Genomic DNA, 24,375 nt, shown 5'->3' on the forward strand with positions numbered 1-24,375 from the left:
AAACACAGCTCCTAAACACAGCTGCGCGTTAAAATGACACCGGGTGGCGCAAGCTCGCTGCCGTTTCGCCTCCCACTCTCTCTTCTTCTTCTTCTTCTTCTCTCTCACTCACTCACTCACTCACTCACTCACTCACTCACTCACTCACTCACTCACTCACTCACTCACTCACTCACTCACTCACTCACTCACTCACTCACTCACTCACTCACTCACTCACTCACTCACTCACTCACTCACTCACTCACTCTCTCTCTCTCTCTCTCTCTCTCTCTCTCTCTCTCTCTCTCTCTCTCTCTCTCTCTCTCTCTCTCTCTATCCCCCACTCTCCCCCGCGTTACCACTGCACTCTGCCCCGGCTGACCGGCCGGTCGGCAGTGGGGACGGTCCCACCCGCGCCACTGTCTGGTGAATGTCGAGCACCTCGCCAGGGGGAACGCCGTAGCCAGCGTGGAGACCGTGAGGGTTCGACGGAGTCCTGGGGGCACAGGGGTGTGAGTCAGAACAGCACACAGGGGGTCTAAGTTCGACGGAATCCAAATGGCACATGGAGCCAGTTTCAAGGTCGGGATATATGTACAATACGGATATATAATAAGGAAATAAAGGATATACAATACAATGTATATACAATATAGTACGAAAGTCAAGAACACTGCACAGGGCTTTGACCCCAGAGTTTCATCCTCCCTCCCCTCACGTCCAATCCCGTCCCCTCCCCTTCCCCGCCTGACCTGCAATCGTTGGTCGCATCCTTCCGCAGCGCTTTGTCTATGTCCACGCCACTGAAAAAAGCCACCGACTGCGGCAGGTCGTCCAGTCCGAGTCTCAGCGAGAACAGCGAGCGGGTCAGAAGGTTGGTGATGTGAAGAGCCAAGGCGGCGCGGTACCGGTCCTCGGAGCGTACCAGGTACCTGCGGTGTACAGTACAGGTCACAGAGGTATATGTAGGGTACAGGGGGTCACTGGGGTACATACAGAGACACGGCGCGGCGCGGTACCGGTCCTCGGAGCGTACCAGGTACAGGGACCCGCAGTTGCTACTGTACAGCGACCCTGAGTAAATTGTCCCAGCACCCTCACAGGGAACAACGATAAGCTGTCAGAGGGTACTCACAGGAAACCTCAGCTGCTCTTGTACAGGGACCAGCAGCCGATATCAATGTTATCGGTTGTTACTGGACAGGACAGACGGTTAGACTTGGGGTTCGTGTACAGGTAGCAACTGCGGGTCCCCGTACCTGCAAAGGCACGCGATGGTTAATGTGGAACTTCCGGAAAGAGACTTTCCCGAATCCCCCATTCACCGGCCTGATTTTGCCGACCCTCATCATGCCTAACAGTCTGGTTTCCCGACCCTCCTCAACCATGTAAGAGCTTCTCTAACTTCTAGGAAGTTGTTTCCTATTTTAACTCTGACTCGACACTCGGAATAGCCATTTCACCCCGGAGTGTTTGAATTCTCAAATACAAATACCCACCGACCGCACTTCCACGCCTCACTCCCTTCCACCGATTTCTGACTTCCACCGGTTTCCCATCCACCGACCTGACTTCGTCGTGTATGCTGATGCAGAAGCGCCCCTCGATGTGGCACGTCTCCATCAGCCACTGCATGCAGACGGTCATCAGGTGGAGGAAGTCAACGGCCGAACTCTGCACTACCCAGTTGACCCGAGACGGTGTGAAGTTGTCGCCCACCAGCTGCGGCTCGAGGCCGCGACTGAGGCGGGCTCCCAGTACAGGCGTGGCCGGCTGTAACTCACTGGCCAGGGACTCCAGCTGGATATAGAGGGACAGAGTTACACTCTAACCGAAATGGGGAGAGGGGCACTGACCACAGACTCCAGCTGCAGTCAGGTGGAGGGGAATAGTCACTGGCTAGAGGCTACAGCTGGACTGTGTGTATGGGGGGATTGGTAACACTTCAATTGAATTAGGGGACGAGTCACTGGTTACAATCTTAATGAAAAGGGGGACGAGTCGCTGACTAGACTCCAGCTGAAATGGGAGTGCGTGAGACGAGGGCTGTAGCTCATTAGCCAGAGAATCACGTCACGTCACCCTTCACAATTGAGACGTAGGAGATAGTAGGCTAGAGCTCACTGGAATGACCGGAATCGGCAGCTCTTACATTCCCGGCAACGGGAGAGCGATCAGACACCGTGAGACAAGGGAATTTATCGGAGCCCCGACATTCCGAAAAAAATCTGTTCTAGCGCCTCTCAGCTCACTGCACTTGACTGGCCATCCAGCCTGAGAGGCCGAACCTGCCGCCCACCTTGTTGAACATGAAGCTCTCGGTGCCTCCGTGCCAGACGGGCCGGGCGGCCAGGTCCTTCCAGTGGTGGGCGGCGCCAGAGAGACGCGCCAGACGTATCAGCTGAGCGGGAGGCCACGGCTCATCCTCGGGCCAGTCGAGCAGCTCAGACAGGAGCGGGTCCGGGTCCTGAGGGAAGGAGACAGAGAGAGAATAGATAACGGAGACAGCAAAACGCACCAACTCAAAGAGCAGCGGGTCAGGGTCCTGTCAGGGGCAGCCGTAGAACAGCTCACCCTTAGCAACTCAAATGGTAAGTGGTAACCAACGAATTAACTTAAGTATAATTTAACAGGGAAGACTACACAAGCTGCAACAGAGCTGGGTGTCAGCAAGACGTCGATGAAGCAATAACTACAGTAGTTCAAAAGTGCAGTTAACAATTTCCAGTTCTGTAACCCAACAATCTCGTCATGACAAGATCGCACTATTCTCGTGAATTTAAGCATTCTCTCTGTGCCAGATTTGACGCTATCTCAATCGCACGAGAGTGTGAACTTTATAACACGTGAGTACCATCATTTTCTCCCGTCCCTCCCTTCCCTCCTGCGTCTCTCTCCTCACCTCCATATCCTCTGCCATCTCCCTGACGCGGCCCAGTGCTGCCCGGCCCCGCTCGTTCAGCGTCCAGCGCCGGCTGCCCTTGGTGGAGCGGTACGTTTCGGCCACCCGCCGCTCCAGCTCCCCGGCAGGCAGACCGCCGCTGTGCTGGCGGACCAGCTGGACGGCAAACGGCCGTGCTCCGCCGTAGATGCGGCCGTAGTTGAGGACCTTAGCCAGGTCGCGTGATACGCCCACGAGAGCGGCCGTGCGAGAGTGCAGGTCCGTGCCCTCCGACTTCTTACCTGGGGTGAGGGGGCGGGGGTAGGTAAATAAGGGAGAGTATGGAAGGTTAGGCAGAGGTTGCGGATTGGACATTCAAAGTATTCACCTGAGACTACACCAGATAGGGGAAACTGATTGACACGAATTCAAGGTTCATTGATCTTGAATGTCGTAACCGTCAACATTTTTTGCTGCAGTATCCATTCATGATTATTGTCTCAAAAATATGGGCGGCTAAATCACAGTAAGTCATCTTATTGGTGCCCTTTGTGTTTTCGAGGGCACCAATACGGTGTATTTCTCTGGTCATTTCCGAGTCAGACTAGCGCCATGTCCTTCCCTCTAGCAGTGCCAGCCCGTCCCTATGTTCCTCCACTGCCCGTTCGTCATGCTCTCACCCTGGAGTGTCATCCAGCTGAACGCGGTGCTGCCGTGGATCCGAGCGAAGGCGGAATCCGAGATCACAGCGGCAATCCACAGCTCCTGGAGGCGCAGATACAGGTGTCAGTGACACGGTGTCAACTATCACAGATAAAGAGCGACACAGTTTGTCAGCCTACAACTGTAGTTACTTTCAGAAAAAAAGACATCGTTTGTTTCAGAAAACATCATATAACATGTTTTCTTATTGTAAAAAAGTACGGTGCAGACACTGGGCTTTTCCACTCTCAAATCTGACTGCTTTCCAAATACTCGACCTGTCCTTTCCACCCTCTCCCTACCCATTCCAATCCATTTTCCATTCCAGAATGATTATTGCATATCATCCCAATCCCAGTCTGACCCAGCCCCTCTTCTCTTCCGTATCTGACCGAGCTCCTCCCTCCCCTCTCCCTTCTCTAGCCCCTCCCTCCCCTCTCCCCGCTCTGACCTGTGAGTCTACATCGGCTCCCACCAGGTGATATCCGGGCGGCGCCTGTACCATGGCACGCAGCTCCGAGCCCAGACGGTCAGAGCGGACGTTACTGGCCGTCAGCCAGGTACGCTCCACCGCGCGGCGGGTGAGCGTACCGGCTACTTTGACCTGAGGGAAGGGAGGGAGGGAAGGGTCAGTGTAAGGCTTCTTTTACCTGAGGGACAGGAGGGTCAGTGTACCGGCTACTCTGACCTGAGCCAAGCGAGTGAATAGGAGAAGTCAGGAATAGGAGAAGTCAGGCAGGAGCGCTCCACGGCCCCGCGGGTCAGTGTACTAGCTACCTTTACCTGAGGGACGGGAGGGAGGGTCAGTGTGACAGCTATTTTTGCCTGGGGAAGGGGAGGCCGTCAGTGTATCGGCTGCCTTCACCTGGGGGGGGGGGAGGGGAGGGGGAATCAGCCAAGTGCGCTCTACCGCACGGCGGGTGAGCGTACCGGCTACTTTGACCTGAGGCAGGGGGCGGAGGATCGGTGTAACGGTTACTTTTACCTGATGGAGGAGGGAAAGTGTCAGTGTACCGGCTACCTTCGGTCTTCACCTGAGGAAAGGAAAGAGTAAGACAGTATCGGCCGCCTTCACTTGGGGAAGGGGGACGGCCAGGGCATCAGCCACCCTAACCGGGGTCAGGGAAGAGCTAATCGTAACGGCCAGGGTCAGGATGGGTTACGTTCCAGCCTGTTGTATAGGTAGATTAACAGTACATACGTTACCGATGACAAATTCAACGCAACGGTAAGAACTGCGACGAAAAATAACATTCAGATGTCATTTGATTCGTAGAGCAATCTTGGCTCAATTCCACAGTACATAGTACAACGGAAATCCAGCTGCACATATGGAGACATAAAACGGTTTTAAAAACTTCGATAAGTGAATGACTGGAATGACGTAGACGGACCACAAACGATGTCACCTATAAATCACCTCCAATCCACAGGCCTCAAATGATGGACTGCGAGCAATGAAGGTTTTAGCGAGGGCATCCAACGTATTAGCAATGTTCGATAACGCGTAGTAAACGTAAATTGAACGAAACCTTGCTGGAGCTCTGCAAGCCAGAAACTAAAAAGAACGTCATTCAGCATCACGAAAACTGGTTTAGCAGAGGGGCAGCTGTTCAAAGAGCCATGGCGTCAAATTATATCTAACAAAACCCTTCTAACAACCAATGACTAACTGAAAACAAAGAAAACACACTGACATAATGAAGCCTCCTGTCGATAAGGAGTTGTGGCCACTCGTGATCTCAATCACGTGATGAGGTGCGACACATGCACTGAGTTAGGGATAGCTGAGTTAGGGACAAATTGATTAATCTGAGTTAGGGATAGTTGGCAGAGTGCTGCTTGCACACTGGGTCCAGCCAGGCAGGTGACACACAGACAGACAAAGATACACACAGGGCGCCTTGCCAGTGGGCGCGACAGCTCACCCCCTGCAGCGGCCGAAAGGGCGGCGTCCGCGTATGGGGGAGCGAGGAAGGAGTTAAGAATCATCAGTGAACACAGCCTTCTGCGTAGTGCATAGCTGTGTAAGGTGTTAAGTCACCGTTTATTACGTATATCTGCGTTAAATATATTCATATTCGATGACTTTAGGGAAACTGTTAGAATAATTAAGTATACTCCCTTCAATGCTTGCAGTTACGCCAAGAGATTCGAATACCTAACAACAACGCAAGCAATGCTTATTGCATACCTATTTCAAAATAATGATAAAGCTGACACCTGTTTTAACACCACAATACCGTGAGAAACCACTCAAAAATTTCAGATCTGTGGTATATCACTAGCAAACTAAGACTACCCGTGCGCTGGCCACAACCTGACATCACAGCTGGGCTGAGCCACTCCTATGTCTGGCGTCTGCTCAGAACCCCCCCCCCCCCCTCCGGCGACGCGGCGCGCTCGTCTCACCTGCGGCAGGATGGCCCCGTACAGCTGCCCGCCGCTGAACTCTGCGCTCTCTGTCACCGACGGCGGCTGCTGGTCGGCCGAAGCCAGCACCGCCCGCTGAGACAGGATCCTCTCCTGGTTGTTCCTCCAGTAGGAGATAGTCTGACTGATTCGCAGCACACGCTCGGCCGAGGAGCCGGCTCCGGCAGCCGCGCGCAGCACCCCCGCCTCGGCCTGTGCCAGGAAGTGTTTGGAGAGCGGGTTTCCGACGTTGTTTCCCAGCCCGTCGCGGTGCGGTAGGGGGTAGAATGAGGCGCCGCGGAGGTTGACGTCCGGGACTGGCAGGGCTTCCGTGTCGGAGAGTGGTCGGTCACCTCGCTCCGCGCATACTGCCAGCAGGGAGGGGAGCGGGAACGCAGAACCGTCCTCCGCACCCTCCTCACTGGAGTGATCAGTTCTTTCAGCGTGCCGGGCAGCATCTTCATCCCACCACTCCGGCTCATCGCCCGAACACACACCCTCCGCGGCCGTCCCGCCGTCCCAGGGGTCACCCGGGTCATCCGGCCGGCCGGGCACCACGTAGCCCCAGCCAAACCGGCGGTCATAGTGCAGCGGGTGGCCGTCCCAGGTCAGGCGCAGTAGTTTGGGCACCACTCGCTTCGAGGTGGTCAGCTCGGTCAGACCTAGAAGAGGGGAAAAACGGTCACATCTTGGGGAGGCAAGGGGAAGGAGGGTCAGCTCGGTTAGACCTGCGAAGAGGGGAGGGGAGGGTCAGAGCAGGTGAGAGGGATCGAGGAACGGGAGGCACGGACAGCTATACTGAGAGCGACAACAGCGGGCGGTCATCATTTATAAAACAATATCCCACATGAAAAAACAAGTGATGTCTCACTGCCGAAGACGAACAAACAATTATGTCCAAGGAAAAACAAATATGGACAAACGATTAAGTCCAAGACGTTGGATAAAAACATGTTTGCAAAGCGTGCTTAACTGTGTTAAAAAATATTTGGAACAAAAAAATAGGCACAAGCCGCTTCCTTCCCCTTTGCTTCTCTTATTCCTTTTCACAAACAGATTGCATGCGTTAATTGCACGCGGTACAGATCTCTGAGCATTGCTCTGGCCCATGGATTGGCACCGTCCCCCGATCTACCTACTCACCCGAGCCATCCTTGTTACAGAGCTCTCTGTACCATTTCGGGTAGCCGGGCAGCAGCGGCTGCCGCTTGTACAGTCGCTCGGCGGTAGCCCAGAGCGGCGCGAACCACGCGGCCAGCGGCTGCGGCAGCGGCGTGTCACTGTCGAACTCGGCTTCAGTCAGCCGGCGGCACGGCTTCTGCCAGTCAGCCGGCAGCCGCGGCGGGCCAGCCACCTCAGCCTTCTTTCTCCCCTTCTTTCCCTTCCTAGTCACAGCAGGCGCCTCTGCAGCCGCAGCGGCCTTGGCAGCCCGCTTAGCGGCAGCAGCGGTCACTTTTTTCACCTTCATCTCCGCCACACTCCAGTCGAGGTCCCAGAGCCACACATCACTCTCGTGTCGACGGCGGTGCGCGGCCCGGCACGCGGCGTCGGCCACCCGGCGCAGGGCGGCGCTCAGCTCGTTCTCCAGGTCGTCGTAGGTCTCCCCGCAGAGGCGCAGGTAGCGCTGCCAGGCCGGGCCGACCGGCAGGTAGACCTGCAGGGCAGTACGAAGGGCAGTGGAACAGACGGGAGGGTAATTACATATGGGATTTGGGACAACCCAAGGGAAATACGACACATCTGAATAGTGGAAATAAATCATAAAACGAATCGAGAACAATAAACATCTACCTTTGATCTAATGAAATATTTAATAAGATTTATCATCAAGGTCCCAGCTGCTGATGAACAATGGTCACGAAAGAAGCGTTCCAACACCAAAGTAGATCTAATCTCAACAATCAACCGGATAATACGGCCTATTTTATGTAGGAAACGCAGCCCACTCTATGCCGCTCTACTAACCTGTCCCATATGCAGCATCCCCGCCAGTGTGACCGGGTGCGGGAACCGCTCGAGAAAGTCGGGCAGCAGTCGGCGCAGCACGCGCCACGTGGCGCGCGCGTCACCAGCGCAGTAGTTCATCAGCTGACCGAACTGCGCGCGTACGTCCTGCACGTCCCCCTTGATGAACACGTCTCGTTCGTCCTTGTCGAGCTTCTCGCCGCAGTAGTGTTTGTACACGTCCGCTAGTGAGTTCATGCTGGTCTGCGTCATCCAGTCGAGGTCGGCGGGCGGCGCGCGGCGCGGACGGGAGTCGGCCGGCCGGCGGGCGCCCATCAGCATGGAGCGCTGCTGGCTCGTGATGCCGCCCACCGCGATGTGCATGCTCATGGTGTCGACGAAGCGGGTGCCGTCGGCACGCAGCCGGTACTGCTCGCGCACCCATGAGCGGTCGTAGCTGACGTTGTGGCCGACGATGACACGCGGCCGGTCCGCGGAGGGGACCGCTCCGCTTGGTTCTAGCGGGATCAGCTGGGGCAGCAAAAGCCCCGAGGAGGCCGCGCTCGGCGGCGTCTCGTGCAGAAGGTAAGGGCTCACCCAGCCGTACCAGGCGTGCGGGGATACGGCCGTGGCCAGCACTGGCAGCTGGCGGCGCACCACCACCTCCACGTCAAACACGAGCGCGTCACAGGGAGGCGCGTCCACCGGCGCCGCCGAGCCGCCCGGCAGGTACCGCGTCCAGCCCGGCTGCAGCCGCCAACCGGCCGGCGGCGGCGGCGCAGGGATCTCGCCGGCCACCAGCGCCTCCAACAGCCGCCGGTACGGGCCCGCCTGGCGCTCCGCCTCCAGCCGAAAGTGCTCCTCCAGCGACTCCGAGCTCAGGGGTGGAATGTCAATCTGGGGCTCGTCAAACACATCAGCTGTGCGGCCCCACAGGCCATGCTCAGAGAGGTGGGCGACCGCCTCCTGCACCCTGGCCGGATCTGCAGGGGCAGGATCCTGTCCAAACACCTGGGCGTGTAGACGAGGGGAGAGCATTGGGATGCCCAGCTCATTGATGCGTGGCTGAGAGGCATCACTGATGGTTGAGTGCTCAGGGAGCGTGCTGTGGAGTCGTAGGGCTCTTGCTGAACAGCGAGCAGCAGGCAATAGGCGGACTGACTGTCTCATGGTATACCCACTTTTCTGGTTTATTTCTTGGTAAAAGTATACGTGAGGTCCGAGTGCCTGTTAAAAGATAAAGTTTTCACATTCTTACATTATTTGACATCCTGAATCCAAAAATGATACTTACATGTACTGGAAACGTGGAAAAAAACACCAAATCACCAACCCATTTCACTACAATACCACCCGGCGGCAATTTCACGCGACGAATGAAAAACGTGGGCGTTGTAGCGCTGCCATATATGGATTGCTGCCATTTCAGGGGAAATTTTAGGAACAGGGGTTTTGGGTGGGGAAAAAGAAAACGATACGAATGGTGTGATGAAAGTGACGTCATAATTACAAAAAAAGGAACCTAACCTAACCTAACCTAACCTAACCTAAACTTACCTAACCTAACCTAACCTACTGATGTTTGCCTACCGGGGATAAGGAAAAAGTTACTTGCAGGAATAGATTGCAGGCAAGAGTATATCAAATATTTTTAGGTTAAGTGGTCATGCATCAGGCTTCAGGCCTTCGGCCTGAAGCCAGATACATAACCACTTAACCTAAAAATATTTGATTTACTCTTGCCTGTAATCTCTCCTAAGGCATTGCCTTCGGCACTGCGCTGCTTCGCCGCGAGAAGTATTATGACGTCATTATTCACAGTTGAATAGCAACTGTTAGATATCATCCTTGATTTACTTGACCTTGGCCAGCTTTGCGCAAGTAATTGCCGCCCGGCACATTGCGCTAGTGTGGAGTTGGTGTGGAGTGCGGTAGCGATTTGCGGTAACTAAGTATTTCATAGGTGCTTTGATATTTGGTTCCAGAAGGAATAACTATCAGATATGAAATGAGGAGGTCAAAATACACCGTATAGTATGCTTTTCATAATCGGTTCGCCACTCGGACCTTATATATACTAATACCTATTTCTTCATATGCAGCAATGTTTCTCAGGCATTTGATGTGCAGCAATTAAGGTTATCTGTGGAACAAGAAACATGTGTGAATTGGAGGACTTGGACAATTGGAACTTTTCCCAGGGTGACCTTATCAACCCAAAAAATAATAAATAAAACATAAACAACGTGGGGTGCTCACACTTCACTTGTTCTTGTGACTTGTTCTTGTTCTTTGCTCGCTTGTCAATTTTTGGTGAACCTCACGTGCATCCGCGTCTCGGGCTTTGAACCCAAGTTCTCCGCGGAGAATACCACACACTGCCTCTACCAAGGCAAATACTTCTGGCAGTGGTAATAGCAAGAAGAAATATTTGATGACGTCATTGATAAACGACGTTTCATTCGTCAGATTTTGTATTGAATGAAACTGTTACGAGAATTAATTCCATGACGTCATTGATCCATATAACAGCAAAATAATGCAAAGTACACCTTCCTTTGTCTAATTTGCGCAGTTTCTGCCGCAGAACTGTTGCTAATGGTTGTTTACGTTCGGCGCATTTGATGTGAATGGAGAAATTGCCAGAGAAAAGTGGATTCTTCAAAACGACGTCTTGTGATTGCAGGTATTTATATTAAAAAATGGTTCTAGGCAACTTAAGTCTTATTGCTTTTGAGCAATGTGTCAAACTGATAAGTGACAGTGACATCAATATTCAATAATGATGGATTCAGGAAGTTCACCAACCATTATATTTGTGACTGCAGCTCAATCTAAAATGATTTACCTCTGGGGCAATGGTATAGACACTTTCTTATGATTTTTTCACGATTTTTAGACTTCTGCTTTTCCCTCCGTGCAATTCCCTCTTTACTGATGCTCAGAACATTTCAAACTTTTGAAGATGTTCATTGTTACGTTTTTCGTCATTTCTTCAACTATCATCAGTTTGTTAATTTCGTCAATTGCAGATGCTGTGGAGAGGCAAATGACTTGAATGACCCATTCCCCTGCATATGATAGTTATAATGTCATGTACTTTAATCAGAAAAGTTGGATGTCTGGGTCGCAAGGCTACACATCCTACCCCAACAAGAACAAGAACAAGCTTACATCAGATGACAACTTCTGTCATGTTTTTATGCACTTGACTTACATATCTATCAGCAGTATTTTTTAGTGTTAAGTTAGTCCTAGTTAGTCACAATATTATTAGCAAAACCCAAATGTTTTAACTCAAACAATTTAAGTCTGTTATGCCAACCCTGAATGCCTGCAGCTGATATCCATTTATTGACTGATTATGTGCCCAGTAGTCTGTCTGACTCTGCGTTCTTTCATAGGCGTAAAACTATGGAAAGAGTACAATTTTGAAACTAAAAATTATGTGAAAGCTTTGCCAATGACCCTTCATAAGCATACAATTGTGGTGAAAGTACAATTTTGAAACTAAAAATCATGAGCCCCCCCCCCCCCCCCTTCATAGCAACTGAAAGACCAAGGCCTGTTTGACATCTGAGTGAAGAATTAACTATTAAGATTATGATATAGTTATTTGAAAAAATATGTTGTGAAAAAAATCATTTTTTAACATCATATTAAGGTTCTTGAAGCTTTCAATTTGCTTTGTCATTAAAAAACATAGCTTTCTGAGGTTTGGTACAACCATACAGCCAACAAAGTTGCGCTGCATGGCTCACATACTAGCCTTCTTACTCCTCTGTACCTGGGCCTACACTACACTTCATAGTGCAAATGCTGTCTCAACAGTGGTCTGTCCTCTCATACTCTACCATACATAGTCCATGGCACTGCTCACTTTTGACAGAGTATCCATAGTTTCATAACCATGTACTGCTGTCCCGTACCATCGTATCCGCGGCAGCGTTCCACGTTCATGGTATACCAGTTTTCTCATAAGAGTGCTCCGTCCTCTCATAACTACTCTGTCATAGAGTCCTCGGTTCCGTTCTCAATGTTGACGGTGCCTCCGCTGTGTCTGTTGCAGCCGTGCTTCGTCGGAGTGGAGTGTGTGCTCGTGGTGTGCGGTGACGCTGCTGAGGTGTTAATCTCACCGACCGTCCCGCACTACTGTGTACAGCTGGGAGAGGACAGCGGAACGACAGTGGCCGCCATGGAGGTAAGTGCTTTGTCGCCAGGCCCGGCACCAGGGCTGGCTCCTGGTTTGGTTCCCCGGCCTGTGTCGTTGTCAGTTCCCTGGGCGGGTAATGGGGGCGGTACCCTGCCCGATCCCGGGTATGTTTTCCGGTCTTTTCCCTGACAAGGCTTCAATATGGACATTGGATAACCAAAGTCCATGGTTATTTGTGGTTGTAATCCATGGTTTTGGTTGCTAAGAGGCTCCTGCTCTGGTTACTAATGCCATAAACTTATCCTATATTGTTGGACATGGCGCTGGGTCGAGCAGTCAGACGTGGTTAGGAGGTTAAGCCTGGATTCTCCGCATATTTTGTTTTTCGTTCTGTATTTATGCTGGGTGCTTACATGCTGCACTAATGTGAAATGAAATCCATTTATCACAAACACAACTCCTCTTTACATTTGCATGATACATCAAATATGGTTATTCCCATTCTTAGTCTTCTATTCACTGTCTTTTTCGCACCATCCCGTATTTGTACGGTGACACAGAGTAGTTCTACCCGTCGGCTAACCGAATCCACAAAGGCGCTTTTGCTGAATGTAATGCCGCTTTGCTACACCAATCGCTGTAATTGTGTGTGATAGTGCAGAGAGTGTTCTCAATGGAATGGAAGCGACGGAAGCTGTGGATCAGACCTTCCCGACGCGACCTAAAGCCCCAATAAACAAACTTCGTGACTCAGTCTGCAATGCATACGGTTTTTTAGACTCAGGTACGGTAACTGAAATTGGTAACCCACACTGATTCTACCTACAGACCCGCCCCCGACACCTGAGCCCGTCATGCACTACTTCAAGTGACTATCTCGTTCTCCTTTCCTTGTCAGTAGATGTTTTACGGTTACAGTTGACTTATTTATTTGCTCTTTGTTACTATGGAGTATTGAGTTCATATCTCATCTGTGCTCTTACATTCACTTAAGTCTTAAATTTAACGTCGGTGCTTACATGTTGTTACTGCGTGATCTGGACATGCCTATATGGACATGGGACACGCGATTATATAATGGACACCATTCAATACTCTGTCAGCAAGTCATGGTTCGCCCGTCCTTAGTTATACGTGCTTCTCTTCCCGCCGCTAGGTGTCAGGGTAAGGCTAGTATAGATGTCGCTACGGTCCGCCGCCACGCCGGGGGCGTAGCCTGGTCACGTGACCGTGGGGCGGGCGGCGGCCGGCGTTCAGTCGAGTGGGCGATGCCGTCGGGGTGTGGTGTGCCGGCCCCGTGCGCTGGAAGCCGGTGCCTTCTTCTGTGATCTGTGGGTTTCTGATCCTTAAACCGAGTGCGGGGTCTGGTACTTCGACTGAGTGCCGACGGTAGCCAGTGAGTGTCGGAGTTAGGAGTTTGTGAGTGTCCCGGAGTGCTGAATGCTGCCGGCTCGGCGGAGTGCCGGCTGAGGCTCCGGCCGGGCCGCGCGTGGCGTGTGGAACGAGCGAGCGGGAGAGAGCGTGACTGGTCGAGGGATTGGCTGACTTCAGGTGAGCCGCCGCCCGCCCCGCCGGACCGGGCGGAGGGGTGTGTCAAATGGGATATGTGAGAGGGGTACTGTCAGGGTACCTGTGGTAGGACGTACCTACCTTCAAATGGTGCCTCGGGTACCCCTGTCAGGGTACCTCTTTTGTGGCATTGGTGTTGTCCCAGTGCTTTTGGTAAGGCTATATCCTACTACTCTGGAATTTCTGTCCGGTGGAAGCCATCTGCCTTCTGTGAAAACTGAGGACCAATGTTCATTGGGCAGTAGGGGAGTCACACCTCCGGGCGCGGAGTCAGGTGCCGCCGGCCTTTTTTGTAGCATTGCCGGCACTTTCTATGCAGAAAGCTCTCTCGTGACGGGAGGCTGTCCGGCTTTTTTTTTGCTGTGGGTAACACAGCTGTGGTGGAGAACGGCGTGTCGCATCTTGGACGTCTTGCAGCGCTACTTAATCACGAAATGTGCGTCCTTTTGTGCTGATTGTGCCGTCAATAGATCCATCAGCTGCACTCTGATTGTCTGCACATCCTTTTTTGATGACTGAATTCAGAAGCCGGTTGATCTGATGTTGGGTCCGTGATGATCCCGTAATTGTCTAGTGATGATCCTGCGCGACGACCTGTGACGGTCCGGAGCTTTAGATGGTCCCGTGATGGTCCGATGACTGTGAGGGGATGGTCCGTTTATTCTAGGATGTTCCTGTGATGGCCCGGGAAGGGTCCCGTGATGCTCCTGTGGCGATCCGGCAATGGTCCAGTGGCGCTGTGGGGAATGGGGATGGTCTGGTGGTCCTGCGACGGTCCGATGCTGCTGTGGGAAGATCCGGTCCGTTGTCTCCGGCCGTGACGTCAGCAGTCCGGGGCCGCGCAGATGATCGCATTAGGCACCTTCCTTCCGGGAGATGTCACTCCTCAGTGCAGTGTTGGGAGCTGGGAGGGAGGAATTATCCCTGGTCGCGGCCGCCTTTCCCGAACATCAGTCTTTCCCTCTCAACGATGAGCTGTCATGTAGGTCTGTTTTTACTGGAAGTTCTCATCATTTGGATTGTTTCTGTGAACAACTGACTAATTTTGGAATCTTGTGCTCGTCCACTCTGCTCTCAAATTTCCTCATTAAGTGAAGTAACACACACCCCAGCTCAGTTGTGGCTGAGGTCGCTCCGTTGGCCAGTTTTCTGAGCGCGCGCGGCGTCGCGGTCGGCCGATCGGTGCCGTTTCCCACGAGCGGAGCTGTGCCTGATCCAGTTCCCCGGTCGGCAGCTGATGTCCCTGTTTTGCCGTCTGTGGTGTGGCAATGTCTCCGTGCCGGTCTGTGGGTGTCTCCCGATCTGGAGCACGCAGACCACGCCGTCTCTGTCGGAGAGACGAAATTGGTCTCTGCGGAGACACCGACGTCTAGACTCCGTGAGGTTGTTACGGGAGCTGCGCCACTAACTCTTCTAGCTGAAGGGGGTCTCAGCGTATAGTCAAAAGGCGAGAACGCCAGAATTGGTCCTGCTCCCACCTCATGTTTTCTCTGTTTTACCTGTCCAGTGTTCCGTGTCTCTAGCCCCTAGCAGTGCCCTGTACTGTGTCGACGTTTATTCTCGTCCGTGTGAGATCTCCACTTTTGTGCGTGGTCCGTCCCGCCCGCGCGTGTGATCCGTCCCACACTCCCACTCCGGTCCGTGCGTGATCTTCCCGGTGCTCAGTTCCGGCGGTCCAGCTGTCGTACCCCAGTGACCTTCATATTACGCGGAGAGGGTCGCTCCGCGCCGGAATACCACGGCAAGGATTAGGACTGGCCTGTGGCGGTGCCATTACCGGCGGCAGCGGCTAATTTTTATTGTGTCTGTCTTCACTGGTTAGTACCCTGCGGCAGCGCCAGACGAACCTGGATGTCCGAGGTCATCACTCTTCAGTGGCCCGACGTGGCTCCCAATCGTGACAAAATAATCGATAGAAATTTGTGGTGTGAACGAATTTATATAAGTATTATAAGGTACCTACTTATCACCCATCTGAATCGTTTCCCCACATCTTTTCGTGCGTGACTTTTGTGAAACTTTGCTGGTCACTGACCAAAGCTTCTCTTCCTCCCGTTCCCTCCATCTGAGAGCAGCGCACGCCCCACGGTTCAGCAGCCGCTAATTACAGCTCGCCGGGTTTTTACTCACACTACCACTCAGTTCCTGGCTCCGGTTCTTACGATAGGATCTGCGCGCTGCCCGCTGACCTGAATTGGGGGCAGGTGAAGCCGAGGGCGGAATGGTCCTGTCTCTAGCCAGGTTGGGTCGGAATTTCAGTCATAGCTGGAATGGCTTCTGTCTCAGCGTCTTTGGTCGGGTCCTCAGGTTACTCTGTGAGTGGCTGCTGTAGGCGGCGGGCCAAGCCGCGCGTTCAACTGTGCTCTTCACTTTCCTACTGAACCGGATGTCACAAAATACAGCCAAACCGTCGACCGTAGCCGCTGAAATTGTAACATGGCTCTGGTGCTTTCATTCTTTGTGGTATTGGTTTAGATGTGCACCGACGTGGCGAGTACTTAGCAGTCCGCACCCTTCTGCGTCACCAGGGCCTCGTTTCATAAAGCTCTGCCGTAACTTACACCTTTCCGTAATTCACACCCTTTCAAACTACGGAGCGCAAATAAAGCCGTTTCACAAAGCCCCAACTGGAATTGTTTACACCTCCGTAGCCAAGCACATTTGCGTAGTTACCGTAATTTATCAAGCGTCCTACAAATTACAATTTCATGTCAACACTTATTTTTTTACGAGAAATTATAAAACAATTATGTTGAATTTAAATCTTAAAAATTATTTATGAAAAAACAAAATTGATATTGATGACCATCCTTTATTAAAACAATATATTAAAAACAGCAGAAAGCCAGCTAAGCAGAAGTGCCTAACTACGAAAGTGGCGCGGCGCGGCGAATAAACAAAATTCCGATAGTGGCCACAAAAAGCGACTGGTACAGAAGATTTGCAGTTTCTTTTTCTCGTGTTGGCTGTTCTTTCTTTCTCACCGGGCTCAACATTATAAAATATATTAAAAACTAGCTTCGAATCTTCACATTAATTCAAAATCACGCAACATTTTTGTGCGTAGTTTACACCACTGATATCAAGAGCTTGATAAAATATTTGGCGTTAATTACGTCGTTTTATGAAACCCAAATGGCATCAATTGGTCCGGAATCGAGCATTTGCCGTAAATGAAGCTCCGTACTTTCGATGGCGTGAATTACTCCGGTCTCCGGCTTTATGAATCCGAATTGGTATCAAATACGCCAAATCTGGCATAATTGACGGAACGCCGTAAGTAATTCCTTTTATGAAACGAGGCCCATATCTGTTGCAGTTGCGCTGGTTACACACGCTCCTATCCGTTCTCCCTCCATCTGCTATCCCGACACTCACAGGGTGACCGTCTTTACCTACATGGCGAATAATTCCCCCACTCGCTGTCTCACTATCCGATGGACGGAAGAGATTACACCCTCATGCGACGGATCACCCTGGTCCAGATTCTATGCATAGCAATCGTGAGAGACGTGGTACGGCGTGTGATGTATTCATTGAAGGTGCCTCTATGGGAGGGACCGACAGCCGGGCGAAGCTGAGATATGGGGTGATGTGAGCCTTACGACTATGATGGACGTGTTTGTGGGCGGAAATTTGGGACATGTTTGGATACATACAGCCTAATGACTACACAGATGAGCTGGTCATTTGACTCGTTACTAACGACATAACTCTATCCAGACGAGACTTTTTATGCTGTTGTGAAAGGACTTCCTTGTCGTTCCCAGCTAATCACCACTCATCTGTTTCATATATGTGGGAAGGAGGCGCAGGACAGTCGCCAGTCGACCTTGAATTACATTGTGTCGTAGGAAGTTCCATTCCACGATGTAAATCCCAACTTAGCCAGTGGTTGGTCTCACGGGATGTGCTGAAGGGCCTCTGGCCCTTCAGCACATGCTGAGGGGCCTCTGGCCCCTCATCAGTCGGCGCCGTATCAGCCTCCGATTTCTCCCGTGTAGGTGTGGAGCTGCGGTGTCGCCGGTCACAAGGTCGCCCGGTCAGCCGCCGGTGACCCCGCGCTGACCCCTGTGACCTCGGTGAGACGCCGACTCGTGACCTCAGTGAAAGTCGGAGCGGGTGGCGCCGCGTCGGGCCGCTCTTTACCGGATGTTTGGATGGTACTGGTCCCGGTACCATGCTGGGACCGCACGGCGAGGGATGGGACGACTGGAGGGTCGCTGCGGTCATCAGGGGGTTTGTCGGGAAGTGGCATGTTTGTGTCACCTGCGGCGAAGTTAACATAAGGAGCGTGGCGAGCGCTTGGGTGAAATCAAAAGTTCCGAAATTAGAAGTCGCTCAGACGTCGATGCTGTGCCTAGCTAAGAAAACTTGCTTTTTTATTCAATTGGATCGTTCACTCGATGATAGCCGCTTCGTTTTATATAGCCCAGTTCCGTCTCCATCAATGTTTGCAGCATCGGGAACAAAACCCGCTGAACCAGGCTGGCTTCTGGAGTATCTGGACTGCCCCAACCGCCCGCCGCGCCGCTTCTTGTGGTTGTGTCACCTGACATTTGACGCGTCGTCCCACCTGCCGAGACCTACCGCCCCCCCCCCCCCCCCGCCGTCCCCCCCCCCCCGCCTGCGGGATATTTCTGTCCTTCCGGTGTGCCCCAACGCAAACACCGTCTCCTGGGATATTTCTGTCGTCGCCCTGTCAGTGCACAGCCCCAGCCAAGCTAGCCAGCGACGGGCCACCGCGTAAAAACGGGTAATTGCTCGTCCCGGTGCGAAACACAGATCTGGGGAACGATAGCGGACAAAAAGTGAGCAAGAATTTTGTTTAATTGAATGGAAAACGGTGTCGAGATATAGTGCTTGATTAAAAAAAAAAAACGTATCAGAAGTGAGTGATCATGATAAGAAATTAGGATGGGATTTTTTTTTTTGCAGAGTCTCTGTGCCATTTGACTTTGCGTCCGTTTTTAGGGATTTCAGCGACCAAAACATCAGATTACCTTTGTATTTTGTATTTTTATTTGAATTACCTAATGCTATGGAAACACTGCCTGGTGCACTCAGCGCTTGACCGTTTCCCAATAATCCTACTCCCCCATACGTTGTCGTGCCGCGTGGTGCCGTGCCGTGCCGTGCCCTGTCCCAGCAGTGAAAGCGCCGCTAACCGATTCTGCTCGTGCACCGTCAGCCTGGCGTGGAAAATAGCCAGGTCGTGCCGCGCGGCCTGCCGGGGTGGGCACGCGGGGGTGTAAGGGGCGACTCATTGGAGACCTACCTCTCTCCTCCTCCCTCTTTCCTGCCCTCTCCTCTCTCGGACCCCTGGGCCGCGGTGCTAGCACTCCTCGCATCGGCAGATGAGTTTATGTGTGATCGGTGACTGGGAGCTCCCAGTACCAGTACTGGGAGCTAGGGGCACAAGAGTGAGCCGCGCTTTTGGGTGGAACTTTCCCCCGCTGCGTAAATCGGTTGGAACTTTGTAAACCGTTGGACTATGGGGTGAGACAGCGTTCAACAGTCTGGAATCTGCAACTGTCGGTAGTTGCCGGGCTTCAGTTCAGATGGCTGGCTTCAGCAGCCTAGTGACGAGCATATAGCAGTCATGCTCCTGTCCATGCACCGTCAGACTTTGGGGCTGCGTTCCGGCTGGTGATCATAGTTGGGCAGCCGATACAGTCAGACTACCCATGGTGGGTGTTCCGGCTGGTGGCCACAGGTTGTGTATTTGTCATCAGTCAGCGCGCAGGTGCGGGGAAGTCACTGAGGGATAGGCACTGATTCGACGGGACCCCGCCAATTTCCGCTGGTTTTTAGTGTGTGGTAGACGGAAGTACAGGGTGTCTCAAAAGTTCGCTTACAGGTACCAGCCATGCTTTTTTGTCAATAATTCTGAATCAACATGAAATTAACAGTCGAAATTTTGCATGGGCATTGGTAACCACCTTCCTCAAGCAGCTTCATTGTTTTCAAGCGCATTCGACCCTTCATGAGCTCACAAAAAGGGTTCACCTCTGACCATGGATCAGGCATGAAAATGGAGGTCGCATACTCGGGTCGGCTGAGAAACTCTCTGCTTCACGAGTAATGGGAATGGTTAGATCGGAAATGACACATGGCAAAGTGTCGGCGAGGATGAGTACAACATGATGGTCATCTAATAAAAACGGTGGCTAAAATTTTTGAAGGACAAAACCATGCGAGACTAAGTGCGCTTTGAACGACCCTTGTACCGCAGCAGACTCGTGCTCCGGAAAGCAGCTGAAAATGCAGTCCTAACTATTGAAAACTGACTAGAAGCTCACAGACAGAGGTTACCCAGTTTCAAAAATTGCAGGTCATCATAAAATAAAGACAAAATATCATTTAAAATTGTTTATAAGATCTATAACGCTAAATTTTGAGGGAAAATAATGCGAAAATCGTCAATGCCGAGGACAAGTGACCCTCCAAAAGTGTCAATTAATGTAAAGTTTTATCTAACGAAGTTTCAAGAGGCAGATCTGGAGCAAATAGCTTTCTTTTACACACAAAATCCGGACAAAACCGCACGATGGACAGGTTTTGGCCGTTTACAAAGCAGAACCTCTCCTGAGGAAAACACTCCGGAACCCAGCGAAGGTCTTGGCATTGGGAATGACGAGCGTTCGGGATTTGCAACTTTTGCAAAATGTGTCTAAGAAACAGATGGCCGACACATTCTGCTACGATATGCTGCGAAAAATTTGCCCCTGGCACTTCCCATTTGTTCAGGAATGGGGCTGTTTTGAAAAGGAAAATGGTGCTTGGGAGGTCGGCGCCAGTCATTCATGAAGGAGTTAGCGCCAGAGAAGACCTACAAAATACTCACGGATGGTGTCGATGCAAGCTATCGGCTTTCAGGGAGAAGCGGATGTTGCCGGGGAGCTCGTCAAACCTAAATCCGACGCAGAAACTGCGGGGGATTCCCCTACAAGAGCTTGAAAGCTGGTAACCTTTTATCAGCCTCCGGCAGCTGACGGAGTGACGAAAATCGGTATGGGCAAATATTTTTGGAGATACAGCAAAGGGTTTGGTTTCCAACCTTCCGAATCAGTTGTCAAAGCATGCATATTTGTCTAGTGTACACACGGACACCAAAACCTTAGATTTTTGGCCGGTTCTTATATGCTTTATTGACATGGGAAATGTGTAAGCGAACTTTTGAGACACCCTGTACTTGCAGTTTTGGTATTCGTATATCCGTATTGTGACGAAGCTGACCAGGTGAGTCAGCTGATTTTCCAGAGCGGTTAGACCGATGTGTCCAACTTTTTTTTCTAGACCTGAGGCCAGTTTCACCAACAAAAAAACAGACGGCTGCGATTATTTTTTGACAAAACGATAGTCTATAAATCCTATTTACCGGTGGGAAAGTAATTACTGACCAAATAATATAGCACTTGAAAGCTAAGTTATTGCATTTTTCAAGTCAGCGATTACACCTTTTTGCACTCAAAATAGGCATCTTTTCATTCAATTTCGGCAAATTGCATTCAATTTCAGCGATCTCTCATTTGCTTTGAATAGAGAGATCGCTAACATTGAATGCAATTCGCCGAAATTGAATGAAAAGATGCCTATTTTGAGTGCAAAAAGGTGTAGTATTTTCAGCAGTAAATGACATTTTGAGACTATCGTTTTGTCAAAAAATAATCGCAGCCGTCTGTTTTTTATTGGTGAAACTGGCCTCTGTACAAAATCGACACTGTTCATCGCCGGCTGTGGTGTTCGTCCCCCCTCGGGGCAGGGCGCGGTGCCTGTCCGTCCATCTGATACCCCCGTCCGTCCCATCTCCGACTGACCCCGAGGCGAGCTCGTCAGGGCCGTCTTGGTACACCCGCTCGACGCTGGCTGGGGGCCCACCGTTCCGGTGCCCCTCGGGTCACCGTCAGGGTCTGTTCCAGGGTCTGTCAGGGTCTGTTTCAGGGTCCTTCAGGGTCTGTTTCAGGGTCCTTCAGGGTCTGTTTCTCTGCCCGTGGTACCGGTGGGCCCGGTGGAAGGGCCGGCACTGGTCACTGGTCAGTAGTTGACCTTGTAGACGACCTTCGCTGAGCGCGGAGACTGGTACCGGCGGAGCGGTGCGGAGATTATCTGAAAATAGAAGTGCGGGCCAGAGCCGCCGCTGGGACGATTATCTGTTTCCATTCGTCCATATTTCAGGGTACGGTAAAGGCAATAAATAATTACGATCAGAACATTTGGTGACAATGATGCATCACTAATTTGATTTTGTTGGAACTTGATTTACAAAGGTCTTCGTGAGTCTTCCGCTTTGAAAATAATTATTAGCCTGGAATGTATGTTTTATTTTACCCTTCTAATATCGACATAGGGAATAAAGCGACGGGGCCTCCGATATGCAGTGGTAAATGCCGCATTCCATTTTATTCTACATACATAGTCCCGGGTCAGGTGTTAGTTTCAATACCGACTGCGACTCTCAGTGTTCCCACGGCATGACATGTGCGGCTCTCCCACGCACCCCCCCCCCCCGCTCCACATACCTGTCCCCGTCCCGCACCATTGCCCCCATCCTGCGCCCCACACCCCGTCCCCTACTGCACTGGGGTGGGCAGCGGGTGAGGGGCTGCTCGAACCCACTGTTCCTTTCCAGTGTGGTTTGGGGTGTGTGTTATGCGTATGTCACCGCTGTATGACCCGGGTTGCCCTTGTTACCATTGTGTGTGTACTGGGGCGTGCCTTGTTACCGCTGTAACACGCCGTGTGACCCCGGTTGTGTTTTGTGTGACCCCGCGCTCGTTTTTGTGCGCCCTGTCACCGCCTCGGCACCAGGCTGTGTGTTTGATGGCCCTCAGTGACGTGAGATGAATGGACCGGCATAACGTGTTACGTGGCTCAGTTTTGTGACATATCCGTGCAAGGTTCCATGCTAACGTCGATATTGAATTGACGGCGGCTCAGAAAGGTGACAGGCTGCCTCGCCCCGGTAGGGATGCGATGACGTCACTAACGCAGCATATGACGTCACGATGTAGAGACGGAGTGGTAGTCCGTATGACTACAACTTATCACGGGCGGAGCTGGGTGCTGTTGGTGCTGTTGTGGGTCGTGTGAGGGCTAGACCAGTATTGCTATGGAGCTTATCCTATCGACGTCTGGCAGAGTGGGAATTTCATGGCCACGCTATCGAAACACTGGGAAGGGAATATTCAGCACATCAGTATTCATGGATGCAAATTGCGTGGAGGCTGGAATTCATGACTGCTTCGTGGTTAGATCTCACGGTCCATTGTTTGGAGTTCCTTTACCATATCTTGAATGCCTACTTTCCGACGTTCTTGTGTAGGAGGTGGTCGTTGTTAATCGTTTGTCACCAGTCGCGTAGTGTCACCGGCCATATGGTAGCCGAACCGAGTCGCTCCCGGCAGCCTTAGGCCAGTTCAGCCAAATTAATTAATTGTGCGCTAGGGAGTAAGACCTTCGTCAGCCCGCATCCGCAGCGGTATTTGGTGAAATTTCTCTCATGGAAATAAGAGACATGTTCCGCAGTTCGACAACAATATCCAGTCAACCCGTGCCTAATGTAAGTAGAGTTTTTTGTAACTAGTCCTAGTTATCCCCAGGGGACTAATGTTCCCGTTTATTGACAGAGCCGACTTGTAAACCTGGCTCCGTCGTCATTTGGTAGCGGTTCAGTATCACTGATTGGTTCACTGTCACTCAAAGGCTCAGTGTCACTCAATGGTTCAGTGTCACTCAATTGCTCAGTGTCACTCAATGGCTCAATGTCACTCAATGGCTCAGTGTCACTCAGTGGTTCAGTGTCGCTTATGGCTGAATGCCTCTGGATCTCTGATCTCCGCCGGCTGCCAGGACGCGGCTGATTGTCGTCTGTGACATTCTGACTGGAGATATGAGAGTGCCGCCGCCGTCATCAGGCGTCATCAGGCCAGGCGTTATTGGCCGTCATTGGGCGTCATCCGTCACGACGACCCGTCACCATGACACCGTGACGGTCTCGCTGACGGCGGTGACAGATGAACTGCGCCGCAGTCAATGGGAATGGCAGATGGTGTGATGACGTCATTAACAGACTTGTGACAGCTCAAGAAAAAAGTGAGCTCGCTCAGCTCAACTCCGTTTTATCCGCTCCCGCTCAGCTCCCGCTCAGTTTAACACGGCTCAGCTCAGCTCACGCTCCGCTCAAACCGGCTGTGCTCCGCTCACGCTCAGCTCAGCTCAGCTCAGTTTCCGCTCAGCTCAGCTCAGCTCAGTTTCCGCTCAGCTCAGCTCAGCTCAGCTTCCGCTCAGCTCAGCTCAGCTCAGTTTCCGCTCAGCTCAGCTCAGCTCAGTTTCCGCTCAGCTCAGTTTCCGCTCAGCTCAGCTCAGTTTCCGCTCAGCTCAGCTCAGTTTCCGCTCAGCTCAGCTCAGTTTCCGCTCAGCTCAGCTCAGTTCCCGTTCAGCTCAGCTCAGTTTCCGCTCAATTCAGCTTAGCTCAGTTTCCGCTCAGTTAAATTCACGCTTGGATCCTTCAGTCGTTCTTTTTAAATCGGACATGCTTAACCCTCGCCCGTATAGGGGGGGGGGGGGGGTCGAACGGACCCCCCTCTGTTTTTCGCGAATAACTCGCGTAAAAAGCGGCCGATCGCGACGAAACTTTCAGTACCCTCGCGATAATCAATTTTACACCTATCCTGAAAATTTCATGACCCTGCCCCTAATGACCTTTGACCTGTGACCTACTTTTCGAGAC

The 24,375-nt window shown here is 51.9% G+C and overlaps 2 protein-coding genes across 3 annotated transcripts in view; one reads left to right on the forward strand and one right to left on the reverse strand.

The window, feature by feature from the left end:
* Positions 1-204: 204 nt before the first annotated feature.
* Positions 205-10,260, reverse strand: LOC122387313 (DNA polymerase subunit gamma-1-like). Its single transcript, XM_043377418.1, has 11 exons — positions 10,181-10,260; positions 7,943-9,148; positions 7,121-7,631; positions 5,978-6,639; positions 4,017-4,169; positions 3,544-3,628; positions 2,885-3,165; positions 2,282-2,449; positions 1,550-1,782; positions 735-914; positions 205-478 (listed from the first exon to the last, which is right to left on the reverse strand). The coding sequence occupies exons 2-11, from the start codon at positions 9,089-9,091 to the stop codon at positions 316-318; spliced, it is 3,585 nt and encodes a 1,194-aa protein (XP_043233353.1). The 5' UTR covers positions 9,092-9,148; positions 10,181-10,260; the 3' UTR covers positions 205-315.
* A 235-nt stretch (positions 10,261-10,495) lies between these two features.
* The window catches only part of LOC122387319 (trafficking protein particle complex subunit 9-like), an 80,318-nt gene continuing 66,438 nt past the window's right edge, over positions 10,496-24,375 (forward strand). Inside the window, exons 1-2 of one of the 2 annotated variants that reach the window (XM_043377424.1) lie at positions 10,496-10,607; positions 11,991-12,122. The gene's annotated coding sequence lies outside the window, so the exon portion shown is untranslated. Of the gene's footprint in view, positions 10,608-11,990; positions 12,123-13,328; positions 13,626-24,375 lie in introns of those variants that run through there. The other variant, XM_043377425.1, reaches the window with a different exon arrangement.

The sequence above is a fragment of the Amphibalanus amphitrite genome, unplaced genomic scaffold, assembly GCF_019059575.1.
Source record: "Amphibalanus amphitrite isolate SeventyFive unplaced genomic scaffold, NRLGWU_Aamphi_draft 000281F_arrow, whole genome shotgun sequence".
Taxonomy (NCBI): Eukaryota; Metazoa; Arthropoda; class Thecostraca; order Balanomorpha; family Balanidae; genus Amphibalanus; species Amphibalanus amphitrite.